This window comes from Sapajus apella, unplaced genomic scaffold, assembly GCF_009761245.1.
Source record: "Sapajus apella isolate SASKATOON/1434 unplaced genomic scaffold, GSC_monkey_1.0 scaffold11, whole genome shotgun sequence".
NCBI classification, from domain to species: Eukaryota; Metazoa; Chordata; class Mammalia; order Primates; family Cebidae; genus Sapajus; species Sapajus apella.
The window spans coordinates 1,184,829-1,204,582 of NW_022436951.1; the positions used below are offsets into that span (position 1 = coordinate 1,184,829).

Below are 19,754 nucleotides of genomic sequence, written 5' to 3' on the forward strand. Positions count from 1 at the left end.
ATTCATCAGTCAAACCAAGAATGCAATTATCACTGATCCCAGTGATATTTTGTTTCTGGGGAAAAACATTAATCAACTGGAGTCAATAATCATTTCAGGGCTCTGATCTGGGTTCACATTCAAGTGAGATGTTTCGCAACTAAGGAGTAAAAAGTAAAAGCATGATTGTATGCCACCCCCACTGTCTCAGGGATGGTGCTCAGAATATGTTTTCTTACATTTGTCCTGTATCACAATCTTGGGAAGTACATTTTTATTATACATGTCTACATTTGCAAAGACAGGTTTACCAAAGGCTGCATAACTGTTGTGCAGCAGAGTGGAATTCTCATTCAGCTCAAAAACCAGGGTTCATTTCTCTACATGTTGCTATTTCTTGCTATTACCCTCCTAGTTAGGAGTGTATTCAAAAATGACAGCTCAAGATTTGACTTCTAAGCTAGCTGAAAAATCAGCCAGTCATGGTGGCTCACACCTGTAATTACTGCACTTTGGGAAGCCGAGGCAGGTGGATCAGCTGAGGTCAGGAGTTTGAGACCAGCCTGACCAACATAATGAAACCCTGTCTCTACTAAAAATGCAAAAATTAGCTGGACATGTAATCCCAACTACTTGGGAAGCTGAGGTAGGAGAATCACTTGAACCCGGAAGGCAGAGGTTACAGTGAGCAGAGACTGGGCCATTGTACTCCAGCCTGGGCAACAGAACAAGACTCTGTCTTAAGAAAAAAAGAAAAGAAAAGAAAGATTATAAACCTCCAAATAATGGTTGAATTTAGGTTAACTCTAGAGGAGAGGGAAGCTCTGGGATGCATAACATTTAAGTCTGCGAAAGATGAAACTAACCATGAAAACTGAAAGAGGGAACAGTGCTTAATATGCTGCAGAATAACTGTAGCATGGAGTTAAAGCCATAGGAGAAGCAGTTTTAGCTCTTATGGTTTGAGCTTCCCCTCAATAAACAATCTGCCTTGAAATAAGTGAGCCTCCTGCCACTGCAAGTATCTAAGCAGAGCACCATTGATTACCTGAGAATGTTTCGAAGAATTTTTGAGTAGAAGGTTATGTTAAGTGACCTCTAGGTCACTTCCACTCGAGTTATTATATTTCTAAGTGTGAAAGCATGTGTTCTAAATCAGATACAGCAGGTTGGGTCTATCTGCTGAGGTCAAGCTATGCCAGTTGGCACTACCAACTCCTCGTGTTAATGGACCAGAATGATGGAATGTTTCAGGTGAGATTGGCTTTCTGGTGCTTGTCATAAATACAAGCATCTTCCTAAATTTGCATAGCAAAGGGAGGAGATTCCAGTGCACTCTTTTTGAGACTATGTGTTTTCATAGAACTTAAAGAGAATATTTTAACACTTACCTGCATGTCTTTCAGGGCCAGGATAGCTATCTTCTTATAATTACTCTTAGACACTTCAGAGCACCTTATTCTGTTTCCTGTAATTCTTTACCCAATAGCATTTATAAACTTTTTCCCATCATTCGTGTGCTTTCACCTTCCGAATATTCCCTTTCTCCCTCTTTCTTCATTCCTTTTCTTTGTTCAAATCATTGTTAATCACTAATTGACATTTGGCCAGAAGTGTTAGACTTAACAAAAGGAAAGTAGTTTTTAAAAGCTGGTTGCAATAGTAATAAATGCCATGGTCAACACTCATTTATTTTCTGGCATCAACACTGTTCCACAACTAATTGCTGATTAGGGAGTTGGCATTTATTCTCACCAAAATATCATAGTTACAGTTGACATTTTTTCACTCACTGCTGATTTTTCTTTTTTCCTGGGTCTTGTCTTTCCTTTATAGAACTTGAGAGATTATTTCTGTTTTGTGCCATCTAATAATTATTGTAATGGAATTTGTCATTGTCCTTTTTCTTCCCACTCTGACAGGCTGTGTTTGATGTGGACAAGAAGAAAGGGCTGACTCTGATTGAGCTCTGGGAAGGCCTGACAGTGGATGACATACAGAAGAGTACTGGGTGTGATTTTGCAGTAAGTATTTATGTGAACAAATCGAGCCACTTGTCCTATATTATAGGCTTTATTAATGGGTGTTTACAGGACATGAACCATTAATTTGTGATCATTTTTGGAGTTGACCTTTGCAGTGAACAGGAGCAGAAGGAAGGATGTTTCTAGATGAAAGCAGGTGGGAACAGAGTTGTGCTCTGACTCACGGGCCAAGGTTTGGCTCAGGACTCAGAAGCCAGGAAGGGGAAGAACCACCAGGAGCTGCTAGAAACAAGGTCAAGCTTCAGCTCTAAGCTACTTTACGTGAAAACCCTTGTAATACTCTATTCTTTGGTTATATGTCAGCTGTGGTTGAACTTCATTAGCTGAAAAATGTCAGCCATATATGGAGAAATGATACTTCCTTATTTTTAGACCCATCTATGACTTTCTATAAATTATATGCCATATTTCATCTGTTGAAGATCTTAAAATGTTGGGTCTCTGACATCACCAGGTTAATCATCACAAAACAGATGTGCCCTGTATTTGAAGATGAGTACATAAAACACTCAGACTTACAAAGTAGATAAATACATCAGGAGAGTATCTATTTAAGAAACCTCCAAATCCTTTTTTAAAACAGAAAAATACTGAAATATAAATCATTGCTGTTTAATATAAGTGCTTATTCATAAATCAATCACCTAGCTAATGGCATTGAAAACATGGCTAAGTCTATTTGAAGTTAACCAAAAGTAAAACTAAAATGTCTCTGAAGAAACGAAGGAAAGTGTATTAGTCCATTCTCACACTGCTAATAAAGACAACCCAAGACTGGGTAATTTATAGAGAAAAAGAGGTTTAACGGACTCACAGGTCCATATGGCTGGGGAGGCCTCACAATCACAGTGGAAGGCAAAGGAGGAGCAAAGGCACATCTTACATGGCAGCAGGCAAGAGAGTGTGTGCAAGAGAACTACCCTTTATAAAACCATCAGATCACAGACTTATTCACTATCACGAGAGCAGCAGGGGAAAAAACCTGCCCCCATGATTCAATCATCTCCCACCAGGGCCCTCCCACAACACATGAGGATTATGGGAGCTACAAATCAAGATGAGATTTGTGTGGGGACATAGCCAAACCATATCAGAAAGGGATAGAATTGTCATACCCTTTTAAGAACCAATCTAATTAAAATGAAATATATTTTGATGAGAAGAAAATATGTTAATGTTCAGTTACACATCTTGGAAAATGGAAAAAATATGATCTCTAGCTATCACATGAACCTTCTTTAAAAAGTCTGTAATGACTGTCACAGTTGTGTTCCTGATTTTGTATTAATTAAGAGTTGGTGTTTTCAATTAGAGGGAAGTATCTTTAAGGTGATATATGTCTGGAATTTCAGTAGAGGCTGTGGAAATTTTGTTGTAGAAATGCAAATATTGCTATATTTCTGGAACCTTCGGCACACACCCAAAATAAGATTCTAGTCAGGAGCTGTTTACAACTAGAGAGGCCAATCATATGATTACTCTCCCTCAAAAGGTGGTTGCTATGAAGATAGGGACTTTGCTGTTTCTTAGGGATTGAGTGCCAAATCCCTTCAGAGAAAGGAGTTTGACAGGTAGAGGTAAAAGCATTGCTATTATACAGGCTGGAGTGAGGGATGTGGCCTAGGTGTACAGCTATAGCAGGCTTCCCAGGTATGAGACCCACAAATACTTAGAAGCTTTGGCTCCTAAGTATAGGTAGCACCAAAGAAACCCAGGCCTCCTACAAGAGGGGAGCCTTCATTGCTGAGCTTCCTTCCACATGGCTGGGAGCAAAACAGAGCATTGCTTTCTAGGTGAAAACTTCAATGAAGAAGAGGAGTCAGGCTGAGTTTCACATGTTACAGTCCCTCTGCCGAAACCATCATTTAATTACATCACTAAGGTACACACCGGAGGCCAGGGTAGTTACACAAATAGATAGATGTCCTTTGGTATGGAATGGAATAGAGAAATGGGGAATAAATGCCCCCCTGTCCCCAGCACTATTGGTAGAGCCATGTACATATGTTCATGCTCTACAAATGCTTGATTGTGATGCTGTTCAGTAATGCTTTCCTATCTTTAAATAAATGTGATAAAAGCCTTAAAAAACTACTATGTTAACCATGTTTAAGTGTACAATTGACTAATATTAAGTGTATTCACATTGTGGTACAACAGATCTCTAGGACTTTTTTAACCTGCAGCTCTGAAACTCTACTCATTAAAGACTAATTCCACTAATTCCAGACTTTGGCAACCACTATTTTTCTAGGTACCTCATATGAGTGGAATCATACAGTATTTTGCCCTTTTGTAACTGGCTTATTTTGCTTAGCATAATGTACTCACGATTCATCTGTATTGTAGCATGTATGACAGAATTTTCTTCTTTTTAAGGCTATATGATATTTCATTGTGCATGTATACCACACTTTCTTTACCCACTCATCTCTTGGTAGACATTTGGGTTGCTTCCACCTCTTGGCTATTATGAATAGTGCTGCAAAGAACATGGATGTGCAACTATCTCTTTGAGATTCTGCTTTGAAATTTTTTAGATATATACCCCAAGATTGGAATTGCTGGATCATATGATAATTCTTTTTAATTTTTTGTGGAACTGCCATACTGTTTTTCACAATGGTTGCCCTGTTTTACATGAGGTGAGATGATATCTCATTGTGGTTTTGATTTGCATTTCTCTGGTGACATTGTCAAAGTTACTCATATATTCTGGATGCTAATTTCTTATCAGATATGACTTGTGAATATTGTCTTCCATTCCATAGGTTGCCTTTTCACCGTTTTCTTTGGTGCATGGAAGTTTTTAAGTTCAATATAGTCTTCTGTCTGTCTTTTATGGTACTAGGGCCCAACATTTTCAAAACTTAAGGAGTCCTTTGGCTAATTTTTCTCCCCTTGTCATCAGATTTTGACAGAAGTCTGTCTCCCAAATATTTAAAGAGCCAAAATGATGTCATATTAAAACTGTGACAAACTAATGAATATCTCAAATTTATTTTTGTCTATACTTACAGCATTCTGTATGGCAATTACTTGATGGGCCAAAGTATTGGGTTGATGGAAAAGTAATTGCAGTTTTTGCTATTAAAAGTATTGGCCTTCAATTGGTTGTTTAGATTGTTTATTTTCTGATGAATGCTTAAGCTGTGTAAAATAGGTGTTTTTGAAAACCATATGTTTAACTTAAAAAATTAAAAATGTAGTCCGTATTTAAACATTATGTGGTAGAATAAACTTCCAGGCCTCACAAGTCATACACCCAATGTATGTTCCACATTGAGCTGTAAAATGTGAGTAAAATAGAACTAATTTATAGTTCTTACTGCCAAGAGCCTTGGCCTTATTCTGCAGTCAGGAATACACCTAAACAAAAAAACCCTAAAAACTAGTAAAAGCATTGCTTATTGATATGTTTGCAGTGGAATCTGAAAGAAGCCAGCTGCAGATATTCCTTGCCAAGTTAAATAAATTTATACTGTCAGTATCTTCTATGAACTGGCATTCTACCAGAGTTAAACAATACACTTTTGGGATATTAATGCACTGGGAAGACAAGTCATTGGCTTACCTTCTATACGTAAATCATGTTATCCTGTGCGTAGCATGTAGATCACATGGCAGGATAAGTTCCTTTGGCTTGCATGAATTTACAGTGTTGATGAGACCGGGGAAACAGAATGAGAAATGGTAGTTTAGTATGTTTTTCATTACAAAGCAGGCAAAGTCAGTCTATATAAAGCTTTATCTTATTTTTTTTATGTCATTTTTCACATTGAGAATGTAAATGACATTAAGAGCTCAAAATAGGGCTGACATGACAAGAAAAAGGATCAGATGTTTAATTTAAAAAATTAAGGTGTCCAGCTTTTTTTTAAAGGAAGTCATATGGAACAACTAAGGGAAATGATATGTAGTAAAAAAACTTTCACTAAATTATTTCTGCAGATGCTCTGTTGTTTTAAAAAAATGAACTGTGAGACATAATTATCTAAATACTAAATGTTATTCTTAGTAGAGTTGAAGATCTGTGCATATATATGATATTACTTTTGTCTACTTATTCTGTTTATTTTGTCTATATGTCTGCTCTTAGAAATAAGTCATAATGAACTCTCATTTATCCTAAGCTATGTACCAAACCATGCTGAACTTCTTTATTCCTGTTTATTCTTATTTATTCTTTTAGTAGACATATTTGTCATTCTGATTTAATATTTTAGTAGAAAAATGGAAGATAGGACATTAACTCTTGATACTATAAAGAATTAATTGTGAAGATCTAATGCAGAAATTATTTATAAATGAACTAAAAATATTTAACCTCATCAAAGCCAAATAATTGCCTGTTCTTCCAGTTTTTAATACTGATTTAACCTCTATTAGGAACTTCCCTTCTAGTTCTTTGAAGCATATATAATTATCTATTTATTCATTCATTTGTTCATTTATCAATTTAAGAAAATATTGTTTATTATGGAAGGTAAAATGCTAATTGGGTTCATTTCACTTGCCACATCCTTAAGAATTTAAAAAAAAAAAAAAGACCCAAATTTTGGTATTTCCTGCTGTGCTTTCCATGGGGACTGTTACTAACTAGAACCCAATCAATATTTGCCATGTTGAATTAAGGAATCTGAACCTGGTACCACACTGAAAAATCTGTCACAGTTAAAGTTGACCACTTATATTTATGTTTCTCCTGCAACCAGCTCTACCTTAAATATAGACTCATTGTCACTTTTCTCCGCTTGCAGATGTGCAGAAAAGCATTTGTTGTTTTATACACTGAACATAATTATTATCAACATTTAATTGTTTTAATGCTATTACTTTCATATTTTAATAACTTGGAATCCTCTTATTGCCTTTGTATCATTTTTCTTCTGATTATGAAATTTCTGATAAGATTTGTCATAGACCATACATTTCTTCATTAATATGTATCTAGGTAATCCAAAAATTACATACAGCATCTTTCAACAAAATTGTGAATTGATTGAATCTATTTGGAGGTTTTGGAGATTTGGGGTTTGTGCTGTGTCTTAAGTGAAGTCTCAGAGGCATCAGTCCCAGAGATCAGTGATCCATCTGACAGGGGCTTGGTTATTGGGATACTTTGTTTCCCTCTGCTCCTCTTCCACCAGCTCCTTCATCCTTAACTTAGGAGCTAATACAAGAAGGTTGAGAACTACAAAATATCCAAAATGTAAACAGAACAGTTCTGTCTCAGTGTTTCAGAGTGGACAATCATATGGAAACTCCAGGGAATGTCCATGGAAAGGCTGCTTGTTGCCTACATGATTGAAATTTGGAAATTCAAAGGAGAGAGATTTATATCATCCCATTTTTCATAATTTTATTTTTTTTCCTCTTTTACCAGGTTTCAGCAAAACTCATGCCAATGCAGCAGATCGCAAATTGAAATGTGGATATTTGTACCAGGCTGCGTGTTTTTCATTTTAAAAACATAGGATTTAATTGAAAGGACATCAATAACTATAATTGTGTATTTAACAAGTGGTTTTTGATTAGTTTTATTCTAGTGTTTCAGACTTTATGCAGCCATGTAAAATGTTCTCTAGGCATGCTGTGACATTTGAATAAAAAGAAAAAGGAGCATTAATAATTAATCATTTGTTAAGTGCTGAGAAGGTTGTTTTTATAATTGGTAATTATATTGAATGCGTTTTCACTGAATATAGTATGTATGCTAAAAATATGACCCTTTCCCCAAGACGGGCCCTAGAAATTGATGTGCTTTTCCTCTTAACTATTATCAGCCCTGAAAGAAAGATAACGTGTGATTTTAATCGCAAAATCACATATATGTTATCTTTCTTTCCTGACTGTTTTTTCTTCAACCTCCTCTGACTTTTCTTTTGGGGCTTCTGATTTTGTGATTAGATCTTGTCTCCCTTAGAGCATCCTCCTTCCTCCCGTATTGCTTTGTAGCTAAAAAGATGCCCCAGAAGGCACACAGGAATATCATCTTGTGGCGGAGGGCAGGGAAAAGTAACCATTTCAAATGAATCATCTATCTGTGCTTTGCAAAGACTAAGGTTTGTTATAGGAAGAGGGCTAGAAACCTAACTGATCTTCTCAGTTTTCTCATTTTAAGATAGTCCAATATTCCTTTGTATCCTCAAGGATCCTTGAGAATATTTCTGTTACTGAGGCCCAGTGGGCTACTTGTACTGTACTGCCTCACAAGCCAAGAAGGGCTGTGTGGGATAATTTACCATGAATCGTTAGTAGCAATGAGAGCAGAGTTAAAAAATAAAAGGTACTTTAATTTCAGGCTCTCGTTTTGGTTCAGAGAAGATTTTAATGGTTTTTCTTCTGCCAAGACTTCTTTCTTTAACAAAGTGCCTTTAATTCAGACTTATCCAACTAGGGAAAACAGTGATGGACAAGTCTCGGACTTAGAGTCAGTGAACTTTTAGTGTCAGGGAATAAACGTGGTGGGTAGATTAGGTTTGAAAGAATCTTCCTTAGAAGTATCCTCAATACCAGACAGGAGCGCATGGGAATCACTTCAGAAGCATCCCGGATAACAAACAACAGATGGGTAAAAATTCGAGACACCCTGAAGAACAAGTGAGACAGCTGGCCTCTGGAGAGAGGTAGGCATAGTGCAGTGCAATATATCATTCCTCTGTCCTAAATATAGGAACTTATTCATGTTTCTAGGTGATGGTGGTTATTGAAACTCATTTCTCTTCAGATGTAGCTACAATTGTGTAATATACAATATTAGAGAAAGGATAGGCATTTTATGAGTAACACACTCCATATAAAATAGCCTTTCTCGCTGGCCACATGGTTAAATGCATACCTTTCCAGTACTGGGGAGAATAAATGACCCTTCTTAGAATGTGCGGTGTCTATGAGAGTAATACATTGATATGATTAGAATTGTTGATATTGTATCTTCAAACTTGCTTGTCATTCCAGTATGCGTCTTTAAGATAATGTGATTCTAAGTAGATGACTATATACTTGATTAAAGCATGCTATACATGTGAAGAAATGCATTAAGAAATACAATAAATATTCCAAAATGATATTGATCAGTGTGACTGTCCTTTATTTCACTTGGGGATGGCATTGTTAAATGTGGGAATAATGCAGCAGATTGTCCGGATAGCCAGCAATAAAGTCAGCACACATCGCCACTTCAGCTTGTTGCTTTTTTTTTATCTTACTAGAGAAAAGATATTGTTCTTCTAGAAAGATGAAATGAATGTTGAGCTTCACAACTTGCTCCTTGTCAGAGCCTGTTATGTTTATAAATGCTGTATATCCACGGCTTCATGTGTGAATACTTGTTCACTTTTATGTAGCATTTTCCTTTACTGTACACATTAGTTGCCTAGTGCTGAGCTGATTTCCATTTTGAAGTGGCTCTAGTGCTAGTCTGCTCAGCATCTGTGTTGCTGCTCCTCTGGTAAGAGAGGTGTGGGCGTGTCCCCAGGATTTGCTACTTCTGGTAGCTCTCCTCTGTGGACAGTGGTTATACCCAAGGTTGTGCATATGACCCAGGATGTACCAGTCTATTTCTCCAACATTTAAAAGCAGATGAGAAGTCTACTTTCTTACTCCTCTAGGACTATGAGCCATAAGAATATGAATCTGTCACCAATACCCCATCTCTCCACTAAGACACATGTACACACCTAGCTGAGCTCCAGCTGGAGAGAAATAAACTGGTACACAAAAACATGGAGCTGTATAGGAAGTGTGTTGGTGGGGGCATTCTAGTGGTATTTGGATCAATGGTTCTGGATGTGCCTATGGCCAACTTCCCTCCAGCCATGCCGGGACAGAGTTCATAAATCTCCCTTTTTGCTTGAGCAGAGTTTTTGTCACCTGTAACAACAGTGAAATCATACAGATTTTGTAATTCTTTTTTGCAACAGTGTCTCTGTCACACAGGCGGGAGTGCAGTGGCACAATCATGGCTCACTGCAGCCTCAGCCTCCTGGGCTCAAGCGATTCTTCCACTTTAGCTTCCTAAGTATCTGGGACTACAGGTCTGCACTACCACACCCGACTAATTTATTTTTTGTAGAAACGGAGTGTCACTGCTGCCCAGGCTTGTCTGCAACTCCTGGCCTCAAGTGTTCCTCCTGCCTGCGTCTCCTATAGAACTGGGATTACAGGCATGCAGGCCATATTCTTGAGTTCTGAGAGGGACCTGGTCGCCTACAGAAGTTATGCAGAATATGAGAAAACTGCTTGCACCTGAGCCCAGAGAACACAAGAGCATTTCTGAGTGTTGCCAGTGAGTAGGGAGGTTAAGGGTAGAGGTTCATTCTCTTCCAATCTCAGTATATTCAGCACAAGTTTGGGATGTTATTCTAATGGAAGTATAAGCAAAGATTTAATCAATAGGTGGGTTTCTTTGGCATGAACTTTCTCCCTTTTCTCAGAGTGTGGTCTTGAGTTTCTTTTAGTAGTAGTAGTAGTAGTAGTAGTAGTAGTAGTAGTAGTAGTAGTATACCTTAAGTTCTGGCGGTACATGTGCAGGTTTATTACATAGGTATACACGTGCCATGGTGGTTTGCTGCATCCATCACCCCATCATCTACAATAGGTATTTCTCCTAAGGCTATATCCCTCCTCAGCCCCTCACCCCCTGCTATCCCTCCCCTAACCTCCCAATCCCCAACAGGCCCTGGTGTGTGATGCTTCCCTCCCTGTGTCCATATGTTCTCATAGTTCAACACCCACTTATGAGTGAGAACATGCGGTGTTTGGTTTTCTGTTCTTGTGTTAGTTTGCTGAGAATGATGTTTCCAGCTTTATCCACATCCTTGCAAAGGACATGAACTCATCCCTTTTTATGGCTGCATAGTATTCAATGATGTATATGTGCCGCAGTTTCTTTATTCAGTCTATCATTCATGGGCATTTGGGTTGGTTCCAAGACCTTCCCATTGTGAACAGTGCTGCAATAAACATACATCTGCATGTGTCTTTATGATAGAATGATTTATAACCCTTTGTGTATATACCCAGTAATGGGATTGCTTGGTCAAATGGTATTTCTATTTCTAGATCTTTGAGGAATTCCCACACTGTCTTCCACAATGGTTAAACTAATTTACACTCCCACCAACAGTGTAAAAGCATTCCTATTTCTCCTTGCCCTCTCTAGCATCCTGATTTTTTAATGATTGCCATTCTAACTAGCATGAGGTGGTATCTCAATGTGGTTTTGATTTGCATTTCTCTAATGACCAGTGATGATGAGCTCTTTTTCATGTTTGTTGGCTGCATAAATGTCTTCTTTTGAGAAACGTCTTGAGTTTCTTAAACTTATTTTTAGATTCTCCATCTTTAAAATGGGGGAGAATACAGTGTTTTCCACTGTGGTTCTCTAAGATGTAATCAAAATACCTGACTGTAAAACTGACATGTTTTAAAAATGCTGTGTCTCATTGGAGACAGAGTTGTTCATTGTTCTGTCCTTTTATTTAATGTCTACACTGCCTTCCCACTGGAGACAATACTGAATATCAAAGTGGATTTAAGTATAAATACCAATAAGTGTATGTGATCAGAGTGCATCTATGTGACATATTTGAAGATCCTGCCTCCATATAGTTCGACACATCTGTATAAAGTCATCCAAACACCTTTTGTGGATTATACAGCAGCTTCCATGAGCATGATGCCTACACCACTCCAGATAACTAACTGGTAACTCCTTTGTCTATGGGAACCAAATGTGTTTGATTGTGGTCATTATCACCCCCTCATGGGGGGCCACTCTGGATGGCCCTTTTGGAAAGGGCCTCAGGCAACTCTCCCCTGGCTCTTGTTGCATGGCCCACGGTGTGTATGTTGGAAACACTCCTATTTCTGCTGACAAACTACCGGATCCCAGATGTCCAACACAGACATTTTGTTTGTTTGTTTGTTTTTGTCTCACTCATTAGCAGCAGGTATTCTATCTCTTGCCCTTTAAAGTTTTTAAGAGGAAATCAGACAGTTCCAGAAGCTGACATATACAATCTTGGTGTTCTCTTGGAAGACCCTCTGTCTTGATATGGGGTTAGAAGGTAGCTTCTCCCATTTTGCATTCTTGGGGTTGGAGTACTCAACTCTCCAAATCATCTCTGAAATTGCTCTGTTAATATTTATGGAATAAATTTGCTGGTTGAAAACATGGGTCATAGTACACCAGACTTAGAGGAGTTCCCTCAGCTAAGTAACTAGGTAAGACCTCTTAGGAAGAGGTAAGAAAAGAAAGAGAAATAAACAAGAGGTGGAATCCGGAGGGCATGACAGAGGAATAAAGAGACCTGCAATGATCACATGTTTGACACTTCATAATTTATAAAGCACCCAAAATATGCTAGCTAGTTTATTTGATTCTCATAATAACCTGCCAGGGAGACATTATTACCTCGATTAAAATTAACTTGATTAGTTGGAAAGAATAATGTCTGTCAGTTCTTTAATCAAATTAGCTTTTCAGGGCTAATGTTGGATTTTGCCAAGGTAGTTAATGAGATGTGAATTAAATCCCCGAATAGAACTAGATTTGTGGCTCTTTGGTAAGCTATAAAACAGAGTCCAAATTCTCTAATCCTAATGGAACAAATATTCAAATTTTGTTCCCTCTGACCTCACAGCTCTTATACGCAACCCAGTTTATAAGGAAATGGGTCGTTGTCAAGTAAAAAGGATGGTGACACCCACCAGGCAAAATGTCCCTGTGGAAGACTTGTAATTACTGGATTTGCTCACATGAAATGTTCTGGGTAGATAAGCATGCTTACCTGACATCAGCCAGAGAGACTGACAGGCTTTGCTTTATCTTTGTGGCTGAATTACTTTCTGAAATTGTTTCCTTGCAATTAACCTTTAACTATGTTCAAAGTCAGAGGTGTACTTCAGACTAATTCAGTTGAGCCCCAGAGTTAAAGCTAAGATTGTTACCAAACTGAACTTGGGTTACCTGCTTGGCACAGCAAAGCCAAAAACTGATATGAGTATATGCAGCAGGAAAAAATGAGGCATTTATTGCTATGCAGCAATTAAGGAGAATTAGGCAGCTCATGCTTAATGCTTCTCAGTGGCTTACATGTCAAGGTTTTTAAAGACCAGACAACAGAGGTTACATGTGAAGCCATAAGTCAATACATGGAGGCTGCACATTGGTGTAGCTTAAAAAGGACAGGACATCTTGAAACAGGGCTCACAGGTCGTAGATGACTTCAAAGATTTTCTGATTTGCAATTGCTTAAGCTTTGCTTAAAAACTTGGGACCAGTAGAAAAAAAATCTTAAGCTCTGGCCTGTGGATATGACTTCCTCCAGGCCCCTCAGGAAGAAATTTAGAATGAAGAACATTGGTCGGAGTTCAGTCCTCAGTTCCCCGTTATCTGTGGTCTGTGTGCCAGCAAAGAGCATTTTCCATTTGTTGGGGATCTGGGTTTCTGAAAAACAACTCAGAGACGTAAGATAAGATGTCCTCTTGCGTGGTTATAGGGAACCAAATATTTTGTTGCTCTCACTTCTTTGGCGGTCACTTACTTCACATGTAACCACAGTGAAATCATAACTTTTATAATTCTTTTTCACAATGGTGTCTCAGTCTGTCATCCAGGCTGGAGGGCAGTGGCACAATCATGGCTCATTGCTTAACAGGTTGCTCATAAGGCTAGCTAGCCATTTCTCAAGGATAGCTAGGTGCCTGAAGTTTTCCTTGAAGGGACTCCAGGTTTTCTTTTATTTCCATGCTTGGGGGTCCATCAGGCCTCAAAGAGGGGTCCCTGCTCCATCTCAATATTGGCATCCTGAAAATAAATTTTACTGGTGACATAGAGGAATGCTCAGTGAGATCTAGTAGTTTTCTCCAACAGGAAAGACAGGATCCATGGAAAAGAAGAAAACTGGTCATGGCACTGGAGCCTGTGGAGTGGGTCGCGGTTGGGGTTGGGGTGAGGAGGCATTAAGGCTCAGCAAGACACACCCGTTATATGAAACATTTAAAACATTTAAGTGTTACTGTATTTTATTTGAATGTTAAGACAGCATCAATTTTAAAATGCACTATGATTTTGTTTACTTTCTTATCACTTAGAAATTTTATTGTGTACATACTAAGATTTTTTAGATTTCTCAGTCCCAGGTGAGTTCACCAATTATTTTCTGCCTGTTTAAGGCAAACAAGAGTCATATGGATGCCTTGTGCAGCTGATAAGCATTGCAAGCATTTAATGACCCAAGAAAATTGACCAGTCTTGAAGTTTGTGCATTTGCAATCCAGGAGTTTTTCTGTGACAAGAGAGGTCAAATGGTCAAAGGGACAGGGTCAGGGTGGCAGTCAGGTCAGGAGAAAGGTGGAGGTGTGGGGAGCTGGTGCCTACCTCAGCTCTGCCTCTGGACCAGTAGGGCAACCAGAGGCTGAGGGCGCCAAGACAATTGTAGCGTGCCACCAATTGGGAGACACATCTCAATTTCAGAGGTGATAAAATGTGGAAAATTGTTCATCTTAGCTAAAATCAGTGAATTGCAGGGGGTCCTTTCAGACCTTTCTGAATTGGCATAATGTCTGATTTAAGAATATTTTAAAGAAACATTATTTTCAATTACATACAGCACTGATTGCATAGGAAATGATCCTTAAGGACCTCCTTCACAAATAATAAATTGGTAATTATATTAGTGTCTATGTAAATAAGTGGTTCCCCCAGCAATCCAAGTGTTCATTATGGAAAGTTTCCACCATGATTTGCCTTCCAGATATATCTCTGTGTCCTCCTAACCTTTTCCCCTCAATCCCATCTTTTCCATACACATACAAAAGTTTTGCCTGTAATCCCAGCACTTTGGGAGGCCGAGGCTGGTGGATCACCTGAAGTCAGGAGTTTGAGACCAGCCTGACCAACATGGTGAAACCCCATCTCTACTAAAAACACAAAATTAGCTGGTGTGGCTCATACCTATAATCCTAGCTACTTGGGAGGCTGAGGCAGGAGAATCGCTTGAACATGGGAGGCAGACGTTGCAGTGAGCCAAGATCGTGCCATTGCACTCAAGCCTGGGCAACAAGAGCAAAACTCCATCTCAAAAAAAAAAAAAAGGCTGTGAAAAATTTTAAGCACTGGGGCGAGTGCAGTGGCTCATGCCTGTAATCCTAGTACTTTGGGAGGGCATGGAGGGTGGATAACTTGAGCTCATGAGTTTGAAACCAGCTTGGGCAAGACATGGTGAAACCCCCATCACTATCCAAAATACAAAAAATTAGCTGGGCAAGGTGACACACACCTGTAGTCCCAGCTACTTGGGAGTTTGAGCTGGGAGGATTGCTTGAGCCCACAAAGTCAAGGCCCCAGTGAGCTAAGATTGCACCACTGCACTCCAGCATGGGTGACAAAGTGAGACACTATCTCAAAAAAAAAAATGAAAGAAAAAAATTTTTAAATATTGTAATTAAATATATTTAATATAGATACTCAAATACATGAAGTATAGAAGCCCAATGCTTCTGAAGAGGTACTTCTATTAAACTATGAAACTCCATATGCGATTGTTGAAGTGAACAATGCCATTTAGGATGAATATGATCAAACTGGAGAAAGCCCAGGAAGACAAATAATTAAAAAGAATACAACTCTGGGGAAAGAATAAAATGCCATGGAATATTTAAGTTAAGGCCAGGCACAGTGGCTCACACCTGTAATCCCAGCACTTTGGGAGGCCAAGGTGGGCAGATCACGAGGTCAAGAGATAGAGACCATCCTGGCCAACATGGTGAAACCCCATCTCTACTAAAAATACAAAATTAGCTGGGCATGGTGGAATGCACCTGTAGTACCAGCTACTCAGGATGCTGAGGCTGGAGAATCACTTGAACCTGGGAGACAGAGGTTGCAGTGAGCCGAGATCATACCACTGCACTCCAGCCTTGCAACAGAGCAAGACTCCGTCTAAAAAAAAAAAAAAAAAAAAAGAGAGAGAGAGAGAGAGAGAGAAGTTAAAAGAGTGATTTAACAAGAATTTAGAGAACTATTTTATATAACTAAAGAATGCCCAGGTCCAAAGGGAAAGAAGACGGAAAGGGTATAGAATTTAATTTAGACATTAAATAGCATTTCATGGCAATGAGACTTTAAGAAACAGGAATTAAATGACCTATTTATTTATTCATTTATTTTAAATTTTATTACATATATTTAAGGTATACACCATGATGTTCATTTATTTATTGGTAGGAATTGAGGAGGGGAGAGAGAAAGGGAGAGAGAGGAGAGGTGTTAGGTATTCTAACATGAAGACAGTTCTGGAATCTAGCATTCCTAAAATCTGGTATTCAAAGATATTTCTACTGGCTTAATAGTCTGGATTCTCTTTGTAAACTTATTAATTCTCTCATTATCCCAAAAAACCTATTTCTATATGGTTGACAAACAATGGATACTCAATAAATTTTTAGTGAGAGTGAATGAAGAGAAGATGAACTAATAAAAAATAATTCAGTGCCACAGGATCATATTTAGACAAATTTCTAAGTATGTCTTTTTGAAAAATTTCTAACTCCAAATAATAACAGCACACAAGCACAACTAGCCCAGGGACACCAGGGATAGTTAAGCTCTCTCTCTGTCACTATCTCTTTCCCCCTCCTTTCTTTTTTCCTTCTTATTTACTTTTAAGAGATATTTATTGGTCACTCTATCAGTCAGAGTTCAATCAGAAGACAGAAAGAACATGGTGAGTTGAACAGGGAAAGTTTAAAATAAAGAATTGTTAACTACAACAGGAATTTGGAGTAATCTGCGATTGGCTAGTAAGAAGTAACTTGAATTCTAAGCAACACAAGAATATCAGCTATAAGGAGCAACCACTACACTTCAGGTTGAAGTAGAATATCCCAGGAACAGGCCTCCATGGCTAAGATCCTGACCTTGTTCAAAAGTGCATGGCCGTGGCTCACTGGCAGAGAAGTCAATGTGATGCTATGCCAACAGAACTTTATCGAAATCTGCCTCTGAGGTGCAACAGAAAGCTGTCCACAGGAGTGGTGCCATGTTTCTGGTGCCACAAAACAGGGAAGGTGTTCAGAAGGAGGTGTCTCATCTGGGGCATTTCCCACTGCACAGACACCTGAGGGAATGCTGGGAGATGTTGCTGGCTGCCAGACTCCATTGGCTGCCACATACTGAGCGAGGAATGGAAAAAGCCAGTTGTGCTGTGATTGCTGGGTACTGGGGAATCTATGTGTCCTGCAGGACCCTGGCAAGAGAAGCACAGCAGAACTAGGAGAATAAAGCTCTTCCTCCTCCAGTGTCTCTCTAGCACCTTCTATTGACAAAGGTTAACACAGTGCCAGTTGGCAAAGAAGTCCTATTTGCAGGCTTCATCTGTATTATCTTGGACAAAGCAATGAAGGGTGGATTTGGAGTCAAAGTCAGCAAGTTGCTAACAGGCATAAGTACCTGCTGTGAGCCAGCAGTGTACTAGAGGCTAGGGATATGACAATAAGAAAGTATATGGTCTCACCTTCATAGAGCTTAGAGTCTAGGGGAGAGAAATGGCTCTTAATCACATAATCATACTTAAGAGTTAACTTATAATTGTGTTGAGTGGTTTTTTATGAAGAAAAAGTATGAGTGCCATGAGAGGTTATTTTAAAGTTATATTAATATTTCTTGCCTCTGTTCAGCACATCCTTACATTTGGCACAGGTTATTCAATAAAATGTGTAAGAATGTGTAAAAGAAGCTAAAGTGACTCTTGACAATAAAAACCAACCAACAAAAACCCCTCCAACCAATATGGAGATTAAGTAATTTATCATCTGTGAAAAATTATAAAAAGAATTCAGCCACAATGCAGAACTCTGGTGAGAAGTGGTTAGAGGACAAAAATCAAACATCACTTATGCTTGATTTGAGAAAATCTGAACTTTAAAGTTTCAGTGAAATAATAGAGTTATTAAAAGGACATGAAATAGAATGATCCTGGCCCAGGGTGAAAGCCATACCACTCAGTGGCTATTGTAGTCATTTGATTATAGATGTTTTATTATGGAAGGTTATTACATAGATACAATCTGTTCTGAAGGGGTCAATTGAAATACTTTGGTGACTCAGGAAATGCAGCAATGAGAATGCTGCTAACCAAACTGAGCCAGCTGTGTTTTTCAGAGAAGAAGCAATTGTGAAATGACCTCATTGTCGTCTATTATATGGAGAAGCAGAAATGTTCCAAGGACATCTGAGCTGGTGCTAAAGCCGAACATGTTTATAAAAGTTAACTCTGGCATAAACATAAAAGTACTTTATATTGTTAGAAGGGAAAAACAAAAACATAAAATCATTTAAAAACCTGTTCTGTACATGGAATGCATCCATTTGTTTATCTCATATGACTATCCAATTAATAAGGATTTTTTTTTCATTTTATCAAGCATATAATTTTATACATATAAAATTTCATTTATATTTGATTTTTTCATTTTATCAAGCATATAATTTTATACATATAAAATTTCATTTATATTTAATATAATTTTATAAATATAAAATTTCACTTATACATAAGCATTTCATTTTATACATATCTACCAATATGTATACAACCTATAAATCTAGTCCAGAAAAAGAGCACATTGGCTCATGCCTGAAATCCCAGCACTTTGGGAAGCCAAGGCAGGCGGATCACGAAGTCAAGAAATTGAGGCCATTCTGGCCAACATGGTGAAACCCAGTCTCTACTAAAGATACAAAAATTAGCTGGGTGTGGTGGTGCGCACCTGTAGTCCCAGCTACTTTGGAGGCTGAGGCAGGAGAATCGCTTGAACCTGGCAGGCGAAGGTTGCAGTGAGCCAAGATTGTGCCACTGCATTCCAGCCTGGTGACAGAGTGAGATTCCCTCTCAAAAAAAAAAGCCATTATGTTTTTAAAAACTACTAAAACAATCTAAGAACTTCAACCACCAAATAGGTCATAGTTTGCAAACACTAATTTTAATAATAAAAATAGAAAGCAATTTGAAGCTTTGCTTCACAACCAACTTATGTCCCTTAATCTAGAGAATCTCATGACTTGACCTTGTCAGGAAAATTATTAATTTGTGGGTGAAATGATATAACATGAGGATTTGCTTAAAAATACTCTGTCAAATAATGATGATAATGATAATTATAGGAAAAATTGATGAAATAATATTGGCAAAATTTGGGTAATAAAGCTGGTACATGAAAGTCCATTATACTGTTCACTTTTCTTTACTGTATGTTTGAAATTTGTCATATTAAAATGGTTTTCAAAGGAAAGGTATAAATGTAATATTCATAATAGCATATTTATGATAATTACAGTTTTGAATAAGAAAGCTTAGTGATGGTTCCCTGGGGTAGGGATTAGAAATTTAGTCAAAAGGAACTACAGTCTCAATTGAAGAGAGAATATGAGTATGGACTTTTTTTAAAAAATCAAGTTCATTTTATTCTTTTAATTGCTAATAATGCAAACCCCAGGGGAATGAAAGTAAGTACAAAAAGCATGAAGAAAACATTAGTAGCTATGTTGTTTTCTTAAATGCAACTTAAAGCTGTACTAAGATACTAACACATGCCTGACAGAATAACTAAAATAAAAACAGTGACAACACCAAATGCTGGTAAGGATATGGAGACACTAAATCTCTCATACATTGCTGGGGGAATGTAAAATGATATAGCCATTCTGGGAAACAGTTTGGC

The 19,754-nt window shown here is 38.1% G+C and overlaps 1 protein-coding gene across 2 annotated transcripts in view; it reads left to right on the plus strand.

Annotated features, from left to right (window-relative positions):
• Positions 1-9,097, plus strand: part of OXCT1 (3-oxoacid CoA-transferase 1) — a 139,755-nt gene extending 130,658 nt beyond the window's left edge. The window contains exons 16-17 of one of the 2 annotated variants that reach the window (XM_032278854.1): positions 1,902-2,003; positions 7,411-9,097. In XM_032278854.1, the coding sequence (XP_032134745.1) occupies positions 1,902-2,003; positions 7,411-7,452 (144 nt within the window). In that variant the 3' untranslated portion in view covers positions 7,453-9,097. The remainder of the gene's footprint in view (positions 1-1,901; positions 2,004-7,410) is intronic. The other variant, XM_032278858.1, reaches the window with a different exon arrangement.
• Positions 9,098-19,754: the final 10,657 nt, after the last annotated feature.